The 19,675-nt window shown below is 42.2% G+C and overlaps 1 protein-coding gene across 1 annotated transcript in view; it reads left to right on the forward strand.

Moving 5' to 3' along the window:
* ahnak (AHNAK nucleoprotein) overlaps positions 1 to 18,812 on the forward strand; it is a 31,758-nt gene extending 12,946 nt beyond the window's left edge. Inside the window, exon 6 of the mRNA XM_086136894.1 lies at positions 75 to 18,812. Coding sequence (XP_085993020.1) covers positions 75 to 17,903 — 17,829 coding nt within the window. The 3' untranslated portion in view covers positions 17,904 to 18,812. The remainder of the gene's footprint in view (positions 1 to 74) is intronic.
* The last annotated feature ends 863 nt before the right edge of the window (positions 18,813 to 19,675 follow it).

Below are 19,675 nucleotides of genomic sequence, written 5' to 3' on the forward strand. Positions count from 1 at the left end.
TTCTTTGCTACATTATGTCATCTGCACATTAGCAATTTTCTAATGCCTAATGCCTTCTGTTTTTCTCTGAACAGAGTGGGGATGATGAGGACTACAAAAGGATTTACACAAGGAAGATCAAACCAAGGCTCAAGTCTGAAGACCTTGCCGAAGGAGTGGATGTACGCACGGAGCGGCATAGCAGCACAAGTAGCGACGGCAGTACAATTACAACTGTTACCCGCCGTATCACCACCTACACTGTGGATATGCCAAGTGGCATAAGTGAGCAACTTGAACTTTCAAGTCCAGATTTCAAAGGGCAAAAGCAAGAGTCAGGGGATGGCTCTTTCGGAATGAGAATCTCACATGGCAGCCCTTCAGATGCAGGGGCAGCTGAAGGAGGAGTTTTTGACTTGGGAAATGTTTCTTCCAAGCTAAGGGAAAATTCAAACACTGGTAGTAGGCACATTTCAATGGGAGGCACAGGAGGTAGAGAGGTATTTACAACAGATAATGACAATGGAGGGTCAATTTGTGTGTCTGTACCAGAAAAAGGAAAGCAGGTTTTTGTGACATCCATCGAAAAAACACAAAAGGGTGAGGGAACAAAGGTGAAGTTACCTGAAATTACTGTTAGTCACCCGCATGAAAAGGAATCCGGCTCAATTAATATTTCAAACATCTCATTGAGCGGAGGTTTTCCAGATGCTGAAAGTCCATCTGCATATACTAACGTCAACATTCAAAGAAAAAAGTATCACATTCGTGGCCCAGAGGTAACTCTTGAACAGAAAGAAGGGGATTTCAAAATGCCTCAAATAAATGTAACATCATCTGGAACGGAAGGTTCAAATTTTGATGAAAAAACTCATGAAATTAAGATAAGTCAGACAGGCCCACCAATAAAAGCAAAAGTGAACATATCAACTCCAAAGATGGATGGGAATGTAAAAATACCAGATGTGGTCATTCAGGGTGCAGAGGTAAAAACTGAAGGGCTAAAAGGAGAAGGCGCAAAGATGAGTAAATATATTCCCAAATCTGACATTTCAGGCCCAAGCATTACCATGCCAAATGTGGAATTGAATCTGAAAGGCCCCCAAGTCAAAGGTGACGTAGATCTGTCATCACAGAATACTGAAAAAGATGTAGAAGCAGCAGAGATAGAACTCCAAAGACCAAAAACCGACATAAAGGGCACAATGGGTAGGATTGGCTTTGGGAAAATAAAAACGCCAACATTTCAGGAAGGGCAGGACCCAGACATTAACATAAAACTGAGCAAGACTGGTATTGATGTCAACGCTCCTGAGGTTGACATTCAAGGACCAATTGTTATCAAAGACCCAAAAGTCGACATTAAGGTTATTCCAGGAAGCATAGGTCCACAACTGGAGGCTCCTGACGTTGGCATCAACCTTCCAAAATCTAATGTTGACATAAATGTCTCTGAGGTTAACATTAAAGGTCCGTCAGTTGATGTCAGTCCTCCAAAAGGTAGTTTGAACATTCAGGGCCCTGCACCAACTATTGAGGGAGGTCGCATTGGCAGTACCAGTGTTAAAATCAAGGGACCAGAATTGCCTGAGGTGGATTTCAATCTGAAAGGCCCTAATCTCAAAGGTGACATAGATATGTCCGCACGACATATCCAGGGAGGGAGTAAAGTGCCTGAAGTAGATATCAAAGGTAAAAAAATTGACATCAAAGGCCCCAAAACTGAATTTAAAATGCCAAAAGTTAGTATGCCAGAATTTGGGTTTGAAGGTCCAAAATTGAAGGGCCCTGACATTGACATCAACATTAACAAGGCCAATATTGATGTCAAAATCCCTGACGTTGATATGAGTCTCCCTAAAACGGATGTGGACATCAAGGGTCCAGATTTAGACGTTGAATTACCAGATGTTGACATTGGCAGTCCAGGATGGAATAAAACGGGTCCAAAAGTGAAAATGCCAAAAATTTCAGGTCCAAATGTTAACGTTCCAGATTTGGATATCAGAGTAAAAGGTCCTAAACTCAAAGGTGATGTTGATGTGTCAGTTCCAAAAATCAAGGGAGATATTAAAGGGCCAGAAGTGGACATTAAAGGCCCAAAAGTTGACATCAAAGGCCCCAAAGCTGGAATTGAAATGCCCAAAATCAAAATGCCAGGATTCGGCTTTAAAGGTCCAAAACTGGAGGGCCCTGATATTGACATCAACCTTCCCAAGGCCAATATTGATGTAAATGTCCCTGATGTTGATGTCAGTCTCCGCAAAACTGATGTGGACATCAAGGGTCCAGATTTCGATGTTGAAGTACCAGATGTTGACATTGGCAGTCCAGGATGGAAGATCAAGGCACCAAAAATGAAGATGCCAAATATCTCAGGCCCAAATATAAACATGCCACATTTGGATTTCAGTCTCAAAGGTCCTAAACTCAAAGGTGATGTTGATGTTTCAGTGCCAAATATCGAGGGAGATATTAAAGTGCCGGAAATGGACATCAAAGGCCCAAAGGTTGACATTAAGGGCCCCAACACTGGAATTGACATGCCCAAAATCAAAATGCCAGAATTTGGCTTGAAAGGTCCAAAACTGGAAGGCCCTGATATTGACATCAACCTTCCCAAGGCCAATATTGATGTAAATGTCCCTGAGGTTGATGTCAGTCTCCCCAAAACTGATGTGGACATCAAGGGTCCAGATCTCGACGTTGAAGTACCAGATGTTGACATTGGCAGTCCAGGATGGAAGATCAAGGCACCAAAAATGAAGATGCCAAACATCTCAGGCCCAAATATCAACATGCCAAATTTGGATTTCAGACTAAAAGGTCCTAAAGTCAAAGGTGATGTTGATGTTTCAGTGCCAAATATCGAGGGAGATATTAAAGTACCGGAAATGGACATCAAAGGCCCAAAAGTTGACATCAAAGGCCCCAAAGCTGGAATTGAAATGCCCAAAATCAAAGTGCCAGGATTCGGCTTTAAAGGTCCAAAACTAGAGGGCCCTGATATTGACATCAACCTTCCCAAGGCCAATATTGATGTAAATGTCCCTGATGATGATGTCAGTCTCCCCAAAACTGATGTGGACATCAAGGGTCCAGATCTCGATGTTGAAGTACCAGATGTTGACATTGGCAGTCCAGGATGGAAGATCAAGGCACCAAAAATGAAGATGCCAAACATCTCAGGCCCAAATATCAGCATGCCACATTTGGATTTCAGTCTCAAAGGTCCTAAAATCAAAGGTGATGTTGATGTGTCAGTACCAAATATCGAGGGAGATATTAAAGTGCCGGAAATGGACATCAAAGGCCCAAAAGTTGACATGAAGGGCCTCAAAACTGGAATTGACATGCCCAAAATCAAAATGCCAGGATTCGGCTTTAAAGGTCCAAAACTGGAGGGTCCTGATATTGACATCAACCTTCCCAAGGCCAATATTGATGTCCAAGTACCTGATGTTGATGTCAGTCTCCCCAAAACTGATGTGGACATCAAGGGGCCAGATCTCGACATTGAAGTACCAGATGTTGACATTGGCAGTCCAGGATGGAAGATCAAGGCACCAAAAATGAAGATGCCAAACATCTCAGGCCCAAATATCAGCATGCCACATTTGGATTTCAGTCTCAAAGGTCCTAAAATCAAAGGTGATGTTGATGTGTCAGTACCAAATATCGAGGGAGATATTAAAGTGCCGGAAATGGACATCAAAGGCCCAAAAGTTGACATGAAGGGCCTCAAAACTGGAATTGACATGCCCAAAATCAAAATGCCAGGATTCGGCTTTAAAGGTCAAAAACTGGAGGGTCCTGATATTGACATCAACCTTCCCAAGGCCAATATTGATGTCCAAGTACCTGATGTTGATGTCAGTCTCCCCAAAACTGATGTGGACATCAAGGGGCCAGATCTCGACATTGAAGTACCAGATGTTGACATTGGCAGTCCAGGATGGAAGATCAAGGCACCAAAAATGAAGATGCCAAACATCTCAGGCCCAAAAATCAACATGCCAAATTTGGATTTCAGAGTAAAAGGTCCTAAACTCAAAGGTGATGTTGATGTTTCAGTGCCAAATATCGAGGGAGATATTAAAGTACCGGAAATGGACATCAAAGGCCCAAAAGTTGACATCAAAGGCCCCAAAGATGGAATTGAAATGCCCAAAATCAAAGTGCCAGGATTTGGCTTTAAAGGTCCAAAACTAGAGGGCCCTGATATTGACATCAACCTTCCCAAGGCCAATATTGATGTAAATGTCCCTGATGTTGATGTCAGTCTCCCCAAAACTGATGTGGACATCAAGGGTCCAGATTTCGATGTTGAAGTACCAGATGTTGAAATTGGCAGTCCAGGATGGAAGATCAAGGCACCAAAAATGAAGATGCCAAACATCTCAGGCCCAAATATCAGCATGCCACATTTGGATTTCAGACTAAAAGGTCCTAAAGTCAAAGGTGATGTTGATGTTTCAGTGCCAAATATCGAGGGAGATATTAAAGTGCCGGAAATGGACATCAAAGGCCCAAAAGTTGACATGAAGGGCCTCAAAACTGGAATTGACATGCCAAAAATCAAAATGCCAGAATTTGGCTTGAAAGGTCCAAAACTGGAGGGCCCTGACATTGACGTCAACCTTCCCAAGGCCAATATTGATGTCAAAGTCCCTGATGTTGATGTCAGTCTCCCCAAAACTGATGTGGACATCAAGGGGCCAGATCTCGACATTGAAGTACCAGATGTTGACATTGGCAGTCCAGGATGGAAGATCAAGGCACCAAAAATGAAGATGCCAAACATCTCAGGCCCAAAAATCAACATGCCAAATTTGGATTTCAGAGTAAAAGGTCCTAAACTCAAAGGTGATGTTGATGTTTCAGTGCCAAATATCGAAGGAGATATTAAAGTGTCGGAAATGGACATCAAAGGGCCAAAGGTTGACATTAAGGGCCCCAACACTGGAATTGACATGCCAAAAATCAAAATGCCAGAATTTGGCTTGAAAGGTCCAAAACTGGAGGGCCCTGACATTGACGTCAACCTTCCCAAGGCCAATATTGATGTCAAAGTCCCTGATGTTGATGTCAGTCTCCCCAAAGCTGATGTGGACATCAAGGGTCCAGATCTCGACATTGAAGTACCAGATGTTGACATTGGCAGTCCAGGATGGAAGATCAAGGCACCAAAAATGAAGATGCCAAACATCTCGGGCCCAAACATCAACATGCCACATTTGGATTTCAGACTCAAAGGTCCTAAAGTCAAAGGTGATGTTGATGTTTCAGTGCCAAATATCGAGGGAGATATTAAAGTACCGGAAATGGACATCAAAGGCCCAAAGGTTGGCATTAAGGGCCCCAGAGGTGGATTTGAAATGCCCAAAATCAAAATGCCAGAATTCGGCTTAAAAGGTCCTAAACTGGAGGGCCCTGATCTTGACACCAACCTTCCCAGGGCAAATATTGATGTCAAAGTCCCTGATGTTGATGTTAGTCTCCCCAAAGCTGATGTGGACATCAAGGGTCCAGATCTCGACATTGAAGTACCAGATGTTGACGTTGGCAGTCCAGGATGGAAGATCAAGGCACCAAAAATGAAGATGCCAAACATCTCAGGTCCAAATATAAACATGCCACATTTGGATTTCAGTCTCAAAGGTCCTAAACGCAAAGGTGATGTTGATGTGTCAGTACCAAATATCGAGGGAGATATTAAAGTGCCGGAAATGGACATCAAAGGCCCAAAAGTTGACATGAAGGGCCTCAAAACTGGAATTGACATGCCCAAAATCAGTATGCCAAAATTTGGCTTTAAAAGCCCAAAACTGGAGGGTCCTGAGGTTGACATCAACCTTCCACAGGCCGATATTGATGTTAAAATTCCTGAGGTTGACCTTCAAGGCATGAAAGTTGATGTCAGTCTCCCCAAAGCTGATTTACATGTCAAAGATGCAAACATTGACATCAAAGGACCAGAACTTGACGTAGACAGTCCAAGTGGATCGATCAAAGGACCGAAATTCAAATTGCCAAGCATCTCCATGCCTGATGTGGATTTCCATCTGAAAGGTCCGAAACTCAAAGGTGATGTTGATATTTCAGTACCGAATGTTAAAGGAGATATCAAAGCTCCAGAAGTGGACATAAAAGGCCCAAAAGTTGATATAAAAGGTTCAAACACTGGATTTGAAATGCCAAAAATCAAAATGCCAGAATTTGGCTTTCAAGGTCCAAAACTGGAGGGCCCTGACATTGACATCAACCTTCCCAAGGCCAATATTGATGTCAAAATCCCTGAGGTTGATGTGAGTCTCCCAAAAACTGATGTGGATATCAAGGGTCCAGATTTAGATGTTGACCTCCCAGATGTTGATATTGGCAGTCCAGGATGGAAGATCAAGGCACCAAAAATGAAGATGCCAAACATCTCAGGCCCAAATATCAGCATGCCGCATTTGGATTTCAGTCTCAAAGGTCCTAAAGTCAAAGATGATTTTGATGTGTCAGGACCAAATATCAAGGGAGATATTAAAGTGCCGGATATGGACATCAAAGGCCCAAACGTTGACATGAAGGGCCCCAGAGGTGGATTTGAAATGCCCAAAATCAAAATGCCCGAATTCGGCTTTAAAGGTCCGAAACTGGAGGGCTCTGATGTTGACATTAACCTTCCCAAGGCCAATATTGATGTCAAAGTCCCTGATGTTGATGTCAGTCTCCCCAAAACCGATGTGGACATCAAGGGTCCAGATCTTGACATTGAAGTACCAGATGTTGACATTGGCAGTCCAGGATGGAAGATCAAGGCACCAAAAATGAAGATGCCAAACATCTCAGGTCCAAATATTAACATGCCACATTTGGATTTCAGAGTAAAAGGTCCTAAACTCAAAGGTGATGTTGATGTTTCAGTGCCAAATATCGAAGGAGATATTCAAGTGCCGGAAATGGACATCAAAGGCCCAAAAGTTGACATTAAGGGCCCCAGAGGTGGATTTGAAATGCCCAAAATCAAAATGCCCGAATTCGGCTTTAAAGGTCCGAAACTGGAGGGCTCTGATGTTGACATTAACCTTCCCAAGGCCAATATTGATGTCAAAGTCCCTGATGTTGATGTCAGTCTCCCCAAAACCGATGTGGACATCAAGGGTCCAGATCTTGACATTGAAGTACCAGATGTTGACATTGGCAGTCCCGGATGGAAGATCAAGGCACCAAAAATAAAAATGCCAAACATCTCAGGCCCAAATATCACCATGCCACATTTGGATTTCAGTCTAAAAGGTCCTAAAGTCAAAGGTGATGTTGATGTTTCAGTGCCAAATATCGAGGGAGATATGAAAGTGCCGGAAATGGACATCAAAGGCCCAAAGGTTGACATTAAGGGCCCCAAACCTGGATTTGAAATGCCCAAAATCAAAATGCCAGAATTCGGCTTTAAAGGTCCAAAACTGGAGGGCCCTAACATTGACATCAACATTCCCAAGGCCGATATTGATGTCAATGTCCCTGAGGTTGAACTTCAAGGCCCGGAATTCGATGTAAATCTCCCCAAAACTGATTTGGATGTCAAAGGTGTTAAAATTTATGTTAAAAGACCAGAACTTGACATACACAGTCCGAGTGGAAAGATCAAAGGACCAAAATTCAAATTGCCAAGCATCTCCATGCCTGATGTGGATTTCCATCTGAAGAGTCCGAAACTCAAAGGTGATGTTGATGTTTCAGTCCCAAATATCGAAGGAGATATTAAAGTACCGGAAATGGACATCAAAGGCCCAAAAGTTGACATTAAGGGCCCCAAAGGTGGATTTGAAATGCCCAAAATCAAAATGCCAGAATTCGGCTTAAAAGGTCCTAAACTGGAGGGTCCTGATCTTGACATCAACCTTCCCAGGGCTAATATTGATGTCAAAGTCCCTGATGTTGATGTCAGTCTCCCCAAAACCGATGTGGACATCAAGGGTCCAGATCTCGACATTGAAGTACCAGACGTTGACATTGGCAGTCCAGGATGGAAGATCAAGACACCAAAAATGAAGATGCCAAACATCTCAGGTCCAAATATCAACATGCCACATTTGGATTTCAGTCTTAAAGCTCCTAAATTCAAAGGTGATGTTGATTTGTCCGTACCAAATATCGAGGGAGATATTAAAGTGCCGGAAATGGACATCAAAGGCCCAAAGGTTGACATTAAGGGCCCCAAACCTGGATTTGAAATGCCCAAAATCAAAATGCCAGAATTCGGCTTTAAAGGTCCAAAACTGGAGGGCCCTGACATTGACATCAACATTCCCAAGGCCGATATTGATGTCAAAGTCCCTGAGGTTGAACTTCAAGGCCCGGAATTCGATGTAAAACTCCCCAAAACTGATTTGGATGTCAAAGGTGTGAACATTGACGTCAAAGGACCAGAACTTGACATAGACAGTCCGAGTGGAAAGATCAGAGGACCAAAATTCAAATTGCCAAGCATCTCCATGCCTGATGTGGATTTCCATCTGAAGAGTCCTAAACTCAAAGGTGATGTTGATGTGTCTGTACCAAATATCGAAGGAGATATTAAAGTGCCTGAAATGGACATCAAAGGCCCAAAAGTTAACATTAAGGGCCACAAAACTGGAATTGACATGCCCAAATTCAAAATGCCAGGATTCGGCTTTAAAGGTCCAAAACTGGAGGGTCCTGATCTTGACATCAACCTTCCCAAGGCCAATATTGATGTCCAAGTCCCTGATGTTGATGTCAGTCTCCCCAAAACTGATGTGGACATCAAGAGTCCAGATCTTGACATTGAGGTACCAGATGTTGACATTGGCAGTGCAGGATGGAAGATCAAGGCACCAAAAATGAAGATGCCAAACATCTCAGGCCCAAATATCAGCATGCCACATTTGGATTTCAGTCTAAAAGGTCCTAAACTCAAAGGTGATGTTGATGTTTCAGTGCCAAATATCGAAGGAGATATTAAACTGCCGGAAATGGATATCAAAGGCCCAAAAGTGGACATTGAGGGCCCCAAAACTGGAATTGAAATGCCCAAAGTAAAAATGCCGGGATTCGGCTTTAAAGGTCCAAAATTGGAGGGCCCTGATCTTGACATCAACCTTCCGAAGGCCAATATTGATGTCAAAGTGCCTGATGTTGACGTTAGTCTCCCCAAAGCTGATGTGGACATCAAGGGTCCAGATCTTGACATTGAAATACCAGATGTTGACATTGGCAGTCCAGGATGGAAGATCAAGGCACCAAAAATGAAGATGCCAAACATCTCAGGCCCAAATATCAGCATGCCACATTTGGATTTCAGTCTAAAAGGTCTTAAAGTCAAAGGTGATGTTGATGTGTCAGTGCCAAATATCGAGGGAGATATTAAAGTGCCGGAAATGGACATCAAAGGCCCAAAGGTTGACATTAAGGGCCCCAAACCTGGATTTGAAATGCCCAAAATCAAAATGCCAGAATTCGGCTTTAAAGGTCCAAAACTGGAGGGCCCTAACATTGACATCAACATTCCCAAGGCCGATATTGATGTCAAAGTCCCTGAGGTTGAACTTCAAGGCCCGGAATTCGATGTAAATCTCCCCAAAACTGATTTGGATGTCAAAGGTGTGAACATTGACGTCAAAGGACCAGAACTTGACATAGACAGTCCGAGTGGAAAGATCAAAGGACCAAAATTCAAATTGCCAAGCATCTCCATGCCTGATGTGGATTTCCATCTGAAGAGTCCTAAACTCAAAGGTGATGTTGATGTGTCCGTACCAAATATCGAGGGAGATATTAAAGTGCCGGAAATGGACATCAAAGGCCCAAAAGTTGACATTAAGGGCCCCAGAGGTGGATTTGAAATGTCCAAAATCAAAATGCCAGGATTCGGCTTTAAAGGTCCAAAACTGGAGGGTCCTGATCTTGACATCAACCTTCCCAAGGCCAATATTGATGTCCAAGTCGCTGATGTTGATGTCAGTCTCCCCAAAACTGATGTGGACATCAAGGGTCCAGATCTCAACATTGAAGTACCAGATGTTGACATTGGCAGTCCAGGATGGAAGATCAAGGCACCAAAAATGAAGATGCCAAACATCTCAGGCCCAAATATCAGCATGCCACATTTGGATTTCAGTCTCAAAGGTCCTAAAATCAAAGGTGATGTTGATGTGTCAGTACCGAATATCGAGGGAGATATTAAAGTGCCGGAAATGGACATTAAAGGCCCAAAAGTTGACATGAAAGGCCTCAAAACTGGAATTGACATGCCCAAAATCAAAATGCCAGGATTCGGCTTTAAAGGTCCAAAACTGGAGGGTCCTGATATTGACATCAACCTTCCCAAGGCCAATATTGATGTCCAAGTCCCTGATGTTGATGTCAGTCTCCCCAAAACCGATGTGGACATCAAGGGGCCAGATCTCGACATTGAAGTACCAGATGTTGACATTGGCAGTCCAGGATGGAAGATCAAGGCACCAAAAATGAAGATGCCAAACATCTCAGGCCCAAATATCAGCATGCCACATTTGGATTTCAGTCTCAAAGGTCCTAAAATCAAAGGTGATGTTGATGTGTCAGTACCGAATATCGAGGGAGATATTAAAGTGCCGGAAATGGACGTCAAAGGCCCAAAAGTTGACATGAAGGGCCTCAAAACTGGAATTGACATGCCCAAAATCAAAATGCCAGGATTCGGCTTTAAAGGTCCAAAACTGGAGGGTCCTGATATTGACATCAACCTTCCCAAGGCCAATATTGATGTCCAAGTCCCTGATGTTGATGTCAGTCTCCCCAAAGCTGAAGTGGACATCAAGGGTCCAGATCTCGACGTTGAATTCCCAGATGTTGACATTGGCAGTCCAGGATGGAAGATCAAGGCACCAAAAATGAAGATGCCAAACATCTCAGGCCCAAACATCAACATGCCGAATTTGGATTTTCATCTCAAAGGTCCGAAAGTTAAAGGTGATGTTGATGTGTCCGTACCCAATCTCGAGGGAGATATTAAAGTACCAGAAATGGACATCAAAGGCCCAAAGGTTGACATTAAGGGCCCCAGAGGTGGATTTGAAATGCCCAAAATCAAAATGCCAGAATTCGGCTTAAAAGGTCCTAAACTGGAGGGCCCTGATATTGACATCAACCTTCCCAGGGCCAATTTTGATGTCAAAGTCCCTGATGTTAATGTCAGTCTCCCCAAAACCGATGTGGACATCAAGGGTCCAGATCTTGACATTGAAGTACCAGATGTTGACATTGGCAGTCCAGGATGGAAGATCAAGGCACCAAAAATGAAGATGCCAAACATCTCAGGCCCAAATATCAGCATGCCACATTTGGATTTCAGTCTAAAAGGTCCGAAAGTCAAAGGTGATGTTGATGTTTCAGTGCCAAATATCGAGGGAGATATTAAAGTGCCGGAAATGGACATCAAAGGCCCAAAGGTTGACATTAAGGGCCCCAGAGGTGGATTTGAAATGCCCAAAATCAAAATGCCAGGATTCGGCTTTAAAGGTCCAAAACTGGAAGGCCCTGATATTGACATCAACCTTCCTAAGGCCAATGTTGATGTCAATGTCCCTGATGTTGATGTTAGTCTCCCCAAAGCTGAAGTGGATATCAAGGGTCCAGATCTCGATGTTGAATTCCCAGATGTTGACATTGGCAGTCCAGGATGGAAGATCAAGGCATCAAAAATGAAGATGCCAAACATCTCAGGTCCGAATATAAACATGCCACATTTGGATTTCAGTCTCAAAGGTCCGAAAGTCAAAGGTGATGTTGATGTGTCAGTACCAAATATCGAGGGAGATATTAAAGTGCCAGAAATGGACATCAAAGGCCCAAAAGTTGACATTAAGGGCCCCAGAGGTGGATTTGAAATGCCCAAATTCAAAATGCCAGGATTCGGTTTGAAAGGTCCTAATCTGGAGGGCCCGGATATTGACATCAACCTTCCCAAGGCCAATATTGACGTCAAAGTCCCTGAAGTTGAACTACAAAGGCCAGAGATTGATGTTAATCTTCCAAAAGCTGATTTGGATATTAAAGGCCCAAAAATGGACATTGAAGGACCAGATCTTGACATTGACAGCCCCAGTGGGAAAATCAAGGGACCAAAATTCAAAATGCCAAAGATCTCAGGGCCAAGTATCTCTATACCTGATGTGGACTTCCACCTTAAAGGCCCTAAACTTAAAGGTAACGATGCATCACTCCCCAATATCGAGGGAGAAATAAAATCTCCAGATATTGATATGAAAGGTCCCAAGGTTGACATTAAGGGTTCGAAGAGTGGTTTTGGATTACCCAAGTTTAAAATGCCGGACTTTGGCTTCAAAGGTAAAAAACTCGAAGGTCCTGACATTGACATAAACCCCCCCATGGCTAATATTGACATCAAGGCCACGGGGGTAGACACCCAAGGGCCTGGAGTGAGTGTCAGTATTCCGAAAGCTGATTTGAAAATTAAAGGTGCAGAATTGGACATCCAAGCACCAGATGTTGATATTGACAGTCCCAGCGGTAAAATCAAAGGACCAAAATTCCAGATGCCCAAAATTTCAGGACCAAGCATTTCCATGCCTGATGTAGATCTCCATGTGAAAGGCCCGAAATTGAAAGGTGATGTTGATGTTTCTCCACCAAATATTGAGGGAGATATTAAAGTGCCGGAAATGGACATCAAAGGCCCAAAAGTTGACATTAAGGGCCCCAAAACTGGAATTGAAATGCCCAAAATCAAAATGCCAGGATTCGGCTTAAAAGGTCCTCACCTGGAGGGCCCTGATATTGACATCAACCTTCCCAAAGCCAATATTGATGTCAAAGTCCCTGATGTTGATGTCAGTCTCCCCAAAGTTGATGTGGACATCAAGGGTCCAGATCTCAACGTAGGAGTACCAGATGTTGACATTGGCAGTCCAGGATGGAAGATCAAGGCACCAAAAATGAAGATGCCAAACATCTCGGGCCCAAATATCAGCATGCCACATTTGGATTTCAGTCTCAAAGGTCCAAAACTTAAAGGTGATTTTGATGTGTCAGTACCAAATATCGAGGGAGATCTTAACGTGCCGGAAATGGACATCAAAGGCCCAAAAGTTGACTTTAAGGGCCCCAAAGCTGGATTTGAAATGCCCCACATCAAAATGCCAGAATTAGGCTTTAAAGGTCCCAAACTGGGGGGCTCTGACATTGACATCAACCTTCCCAAGGCCAATATTGATGTAAATGTCCCTGATGTTGATGTCAGTCTCCCCAAAACTGATGTGGACATCAAGGGTCCAGATTTCGATGTTGAAGTACCAGATGTTGACATTGGCAGTCCAGGATGGAAGATCAAGGCACCAAAAATGAAGATGCCAAACATCTCAGGCCCAAATATCAACATGCCACATTTGGATTTTCATCTCAAAGGTCCGAAAGTTAAAGGTGATGTTGATGTGTCCGTTCCCAATCTCGAGGGAGATATTAAAGTGCCAGAAATGGACATCAAAGGCCCAAAATTGGACATTAAGGCCCCCAAAACTGGAATTGAAATGCCCAAAATCAAAATGCCAGGATTGGGCTTTAAAGGTCCAAAACTGGAGGGCCCTGATATTGACATCAACCTTCCCAAGGCCAATATTGATGTCAATGTCCCTGACGTTGATGTAAGTCTCCCCAAAGCTGATGTGGACATCAAGGGTCCAGATCTCGACATTGAAGTACCTGATGTTGACATTGGCAGTCCAGGATGGAAGATCAAGGCACCAAAAATGAAGATGCCAAACATCTCAGGCCCAAATATCAACATGCCACATTTGGATTTCAGTCTAAAAGGTCCTAAACTCAAAGGTGATTTTGATGTGTCAGTACCAAATATCGAGGGAGATATTAAAGTGCCGGACATGGACATTAAAGACTCAAACGTTGCTGTTAAAGGGCCTGGATTTGAATTGCCTAAAATGAAAATGCCACAATTTGGGTTCAAAGGACCGAAGTTTGAAGGTGACATTCAGGTTCCTGGGATTGATTTTCAAGCTCCGGATGTTAATGTCAGTGTTCCCAATGTTGACTTGGACATTAAGGGCACAAAATTTGAAATCGAAGGCCCAGATGTTGAAATTGATAGCCCTAGCGCAAAGCTCAAGGGACCGAAATTCAAGATGCCAAAACTCTCTGGACCAAACATTACCATGCCAAGTCTGGATTTACATCTCAAAGGCCCTAACCCTAAAAGTGATGTTGAGGTATCAGTACCAAACCTTGAAGGGGAAATAAATCCACCAGAAATGGAAATTAAAGGTTCCAAAATTGAGATTCAGGGGCCAAAGAGTGGATTTTCACGACCAACATTACATATGCCAGAATTTGGTCATGTCGAAGGTCCTGACGTTGACATAAGCCTCCCCAGTTTTCAGGGTGATGGTGAAGGAAACATTCATTTGCCAAAAGCTGAGCTCGATGTGGAAGATCTTGACGTTCCAGGATTCAGCAGTAAGAAATCTAAATTCAAGATACCAAAGTTCGGTTTCAGAGGGCCGAAGATAAAGAGCCCGGAAATTGATGTGAAACAGACACATGAAAATATCAACATCAAAGGAAAGACTGGTAGTTTTGAAGGAGTGGATGTAGACATGGATGTAACGGGCCCAAAAATAAAAGGACCCAAATTTAAGATACCAAAATTTGGTTTTAAGGTGCCCAAGGTTGAAATTCCAGGAGCGGATCTTAATCGAACTCGGGGCAGTGGAGAAATACATTTCCCAGATGTTGACATTGGAGGACCAGAAGTAAAAAGTGGGGATCCTAATGTTAAAATCAAAGGAACAAAGCTCAAAATGCCATCGCTCGCGGGAACAAAATTTTCTCTTCCTGATGTTGATTTTAATCTGGAAAGTTCAAAAGTCAAACTTGACACAGACATGTCACTTCCAAAGACTGACATAGACATAAAAGTACCAAGTGGTGATGTAAAAGGTCCGAAATTTCAGGGGCCAAATAATGACATCAACCTACCCAGGGCTGATATTGACATTAAAGGCCCAAAAGTTGATTTCAGCCTACCCAGAGCCGAATTGGCTGTTAAAGGCCCTGAATTGGATTTTGAAGGGCCTGATGTTGACATTGACAGTCCCAGTGGTAAGATCAAGGGGCCAAAATTCAAGATGCCAAATCTCTCAGGACCCAACATTTCATTGCCTAATGTGGATTTCCACATGACCAGTCCTAAACTCAAAGGTGACATTGATATGTCTGTACCAAATCTTGAAGGAGATATTAAAGCTCCAGAATTGGATATAAAAGGCCCCAAAGTTGACATGAAGGGCCCCAAGACTGGAATTGAAATGCCTAAAATCAAAATGCCAGGGTTTGGCATTAAAGGGCCAAACCTGGAGGCCCCTGACATTGACATCAAAATTCCCAAGGCCGATATTGATGTCAAATTCCCTGAGGTTGAACTTCAAGGACCGGAATTCGATGTAAATCTTCCCAAAGCTGATTTGAACATTAAAGGCCCCAATGTTGACGTTCAGAGTTCTAGGGGTGGATTTGAAATCCCTAAATTAAAAATGCCGCAATTTGGCTTCAAAGGTCCGAAAATGGAGGGCTCTGACATTGAGATCAACGTTCCCAAGGCCAATATTAATCTCAAAGACACTGAAGTTGAACTTCAAAGCCCAAATATTGATGTCAGTCTCCCCAAAGCTGATCTTGACATAAAGGGGCAAAAACTCGAATTTGAAGGTCCAGCTCTGGACAGTGACAGTCCTAATGCTAAGATCAAGGGACCAAAATTCAAGTTGCCAAAAATTTCAGGTCCGAATCTCAACATGCCAAGTGCGGATTTCAACCTAAAACGTCCTAAAGTTGAAGGTAATGTGAATGTATCAGGACCAAATATTGAGGGAGACATTAAAGCCCCAGGAATTGACATCAAAGGCCCAGAAATTGACATTAAGGGCCCCAAGATTGGATTAGAAAAGCCAAAAATCAAAATGCCAGGATTTGGCATCAAAGGTCCCAACCTGGAGGGCTCTGACATTGACATAAAACTTCCCAAGGCCAATATTGATGCCAAAGTCTCAGAGGTTGAACTCCAAGGACCAGAAGTTGAAGTAAATCTTCCCAAAGCTGATTTGAACATTAAGGGCCCAAAATTGCCAAGTGCAGAACCAAAAATCTCTGGATTACACATTTCCATACCTGATTTCAATTTGAAAGGTCCAAAAGTCAAAGGCGAAGTAGATTTGTCAGTACCTAATTTTCAAGGAGAGATAAAAGCACCAGCAATGGATATCAATGATTCAAATGTTGACATTAAGGGTACTATGGGTGGATTTGAAATTCCTCGATTAAAAATGCCGCAGTTTGGCTTCAAAGGTCCAAAACTGGAGGGCCCTGACATTAATGTCAATATTCCCAAAACTAATATTGATGTCAAAGTCCCAGGGGTTGGCGTTCAAGCTCCAGAACTTGATGTTAGTCTCCCAAAAGGTGACATTAAAGGTCCAACATTCAGTGTTGAAGGACCAGACGTTGACATTGATAGTCCCAGTGGTAAGATTAAGGGACCAAAATTAAAGATAGCAAAAATCTCAGGCCCAAACATCGCCATGCCAAAAGTTGATTTAAATTTGCGAAGTTCTGACTCAAAAGGTGACATACATATGTCAGGAACCAATTTTGAAGGAGAAATCAAAGGATTGGTTATCAGTGATCCAAAAATTAAGGGTCCAACAGGGGCATTTGAAAGTTCAAACATGAAAGGTGATTTGTCATATCCTGATATAGATGTCAGCATAAAGGGGAAGAAGGGTAAATTCAAACTTCCGAAAGTAACAGGAAAGGCAAAGAAATCAGACTTTGACACAGAGGCACCAACTGTTGATGTAACAGCAGGAACATCGAATATTAATGTCCAAAGATCAAAAGTAAAAAAGCCAATTTTCGGTAAACTTCAATTTCCTGATGTAGAACTTGATATCAAATCTCCAAAAATTAAAGGTGATGGATTTTTATCTGAGGAGTTGAAATCCCCCACTGCAGAGTTGCAGGGTTCTGTTACCAGCAGTCCAAATGTTAGTTACGAAGGCTTAGATGTGAAGCTAAAGACTCCACAGTTCAAAATGCCAGACATTGACATTTCTCCGGCAGGCGGCATTTTTAGAGGCCTTCAGTATCCTGAAGGTACAGTGACATTTCCCAAGCTCAAGGTTCCAAAATTTGGTTTTATGCTGCCCGAGATTGTGAGCCAGGAGGGTGAAGGAAAGGTTGCAACGAAAGTTGCAGCTCGTGGAGAGCTTCAGTGCTCAGCGGATATTGCCGTTTCCAATCCAGAAATAAGGCAGGGTGAGGGAAAGACAAAGGTGAAGATACCAAATTTTTTTGGCAAATCAAAAGCAAAGGGCAGGAGTGCAGGGGACCTTCGGGGAACAGAGGTTGAACTCAGTACCAGTGGAAAAGGAGAGGTCTCTAAAGATTTCAGTGTACATAGTGGAGAAGGAAAATTACAATTTGAGGGTGATGCTGGACTCACCGTTTCACCCAAAAGCAAGTCAGCTTCACTGGATCTTTTCAAGAAGTCAAGACATCGATCTTCCTCTTTGAGCGACGAGGGTGGACTTGCAGTTGTTTCCCCTTCCGGACACTTTGAAGCAGAGGGCAGTGATATTTCATTAGATCTAAGTGGACCAAAGGTCAAAGGAAAGAAAGGCAAGTTGAAGTTTGGCACCTTTGGAGGTTTTGTTTCCAAGTCAAAGGGCTCGTATGAAGTGACATATGGTGAAGGCAGTGAAGCAGCAATGGAGGGTAGTGCAGGTGTGTCATTGGCCACCCCAAAATCAAGATTGTCCTCATCGTCCAGCAGTGATAGTGGGTCAAGGGGTGCTTTGAAGTTCCCGAAAATTGAACTGTCTGTATCACCAAAAAATGAGTAAATTGTTCATGACCTGAACTCAAACCCCAAAAGACCTTCCCTCCATATGGATATGACAGACAGCACATGACACTCTTCAAAGCTCCGTTCACAAGTAAAGAGAGAAAATGCAATCATCTCATTTTTAAGCTTACCTGTGATAAGATAAGATAAGATAAGATAAGATAAGAAAACCTTTATTAGTCTCGCAATAGATAGAAATGCAATGATAGACAGAAAGGAGAGGGATGCCTTAAGGCCCCATCAAACTGTAAATAAATTGTATTGTAATAAATATTGTTTTCCTGTACATAGTCAAGATTTATTAAGAATATACCATTTCACGAAATTTTCCACTAACAACGTGTTACCGGTATTATTTTGTCCTGCTTCATTCAATTAAAAGTTGTTCACGAATGGGTGTGGTATAATTTTATGCAGGGTCTGTTTCGCTGAAGAGTCAAAGTAGTTATTTTGAAGGAACATGTAGTTTATACAGTTAAACACAAATATAAACTGTTTCCAGTTTTAGTTTGAAACTTTGATTTTTGTATCATCAGTTAGTTTTGCATCTTAAAGCTGGGTCTGTATAACATACTCTGGTGATGTTTTATCGATTGCAAATGCACAGACAAGTCACTTATGTTATATTTTCAGTGCAACTTGTCCTCCTTGAATGACTGTCCACATTTGCTTCTCATCTGTTATTTTTATCATTCTAACCTGTTTATTGTACAGTTTGCCCGGTCATCTTTTGCACCATTCATACAGCATTAATGTTACAAAAAAAAACAAAACGTAATTGATGGTGTGTTTAGTAAAAACTTAATTCAGAGAGTTTTGATCTGACATGTGCAGACAGAGTATGAATTGTTTGTTTTCCATTTTTGTGCATTCTGCCTGATAAACTAAATAAAATGTATAGTATATATGTTGTTTCACGATGACTGTTCTTCTTTATTTCGTCCATTTGTGTCTTATGGCTCTGTAAGGCCGACCCACTGCTGCATTGGGTCAGTATGGTTGATGTGCTCACCACCATGATGGTTGAAAGGCACAAGTTCAGTTTGATGTGATCATGAAAAAAAAACTGAGTTCATTACAAAAAAAATCCAGATGAATAAATCGGGGAAAAAAGATATGAAAAAAAAATGTGTGTACTAAATCTTTTCATCAAATATTAAGCTCTTTAATTGTTTAGGCAACTTGTAACTGTAAATACCTGTATTGCAAATGATAGTGTCGGTGGTCAATAATACACAAAATACGCATACTAAATTAGATTTTAAGAGCTGTTACATGAAGAAATTATATTATTATCGTAATGTAATACATGACTAATTATTTATTGCCCCCTCGGAACTGTACCTATTTGTAAAGTTTGAGCTACATCGGTTGAATTCATTCATTCAAAATGCCCTAGGTTACTGTGTAAATTCATCTCACTGGAGTTGTTCTTGTTTTGATTTTCTTTTTCCAAGAATGAAATCATCTTTTTGTTTTCTTTATTTTCGCTTTAAGTTGCTTTTCTCTTGGGAAAATTCATCAAGCTTTTTTTTTTCAAGAGCAGGTGACTTTTTTAAAAAAATAATCTTTGATCTCCTTTTATCAGGTTTGCAATACAATTTGGGTTGGAAATTGCCAGCAGGCCCCATTTCATGGGTGTAAAAGAAATGCTGATCTCTGTCATTTGTATGTAATAATTTGGAAATGTGCCACCCAGTGGCAAAAATGAGGTACCGTCTTCAATAAACAGGCAGTCCTGCAATTAGAGCCGATGCAAATAAGATAAGA

The sequence above is a fragment of the Hippocampus guttulatus genome, chromosome 2 (assembly GCF_054856545.1).
Source record: "Hippocampus guttulatus isolate MCC_2025c chromosome 2, RoL_Hgut_1.0, whole genome shotgun sequence".
Lineage (NCBI taxonomy): Eukaryota > Metazoa > Chordata > Actinopteri > Syngnathiformes > Syngnathidae > Hippocampus > Hippocampus guttulatus.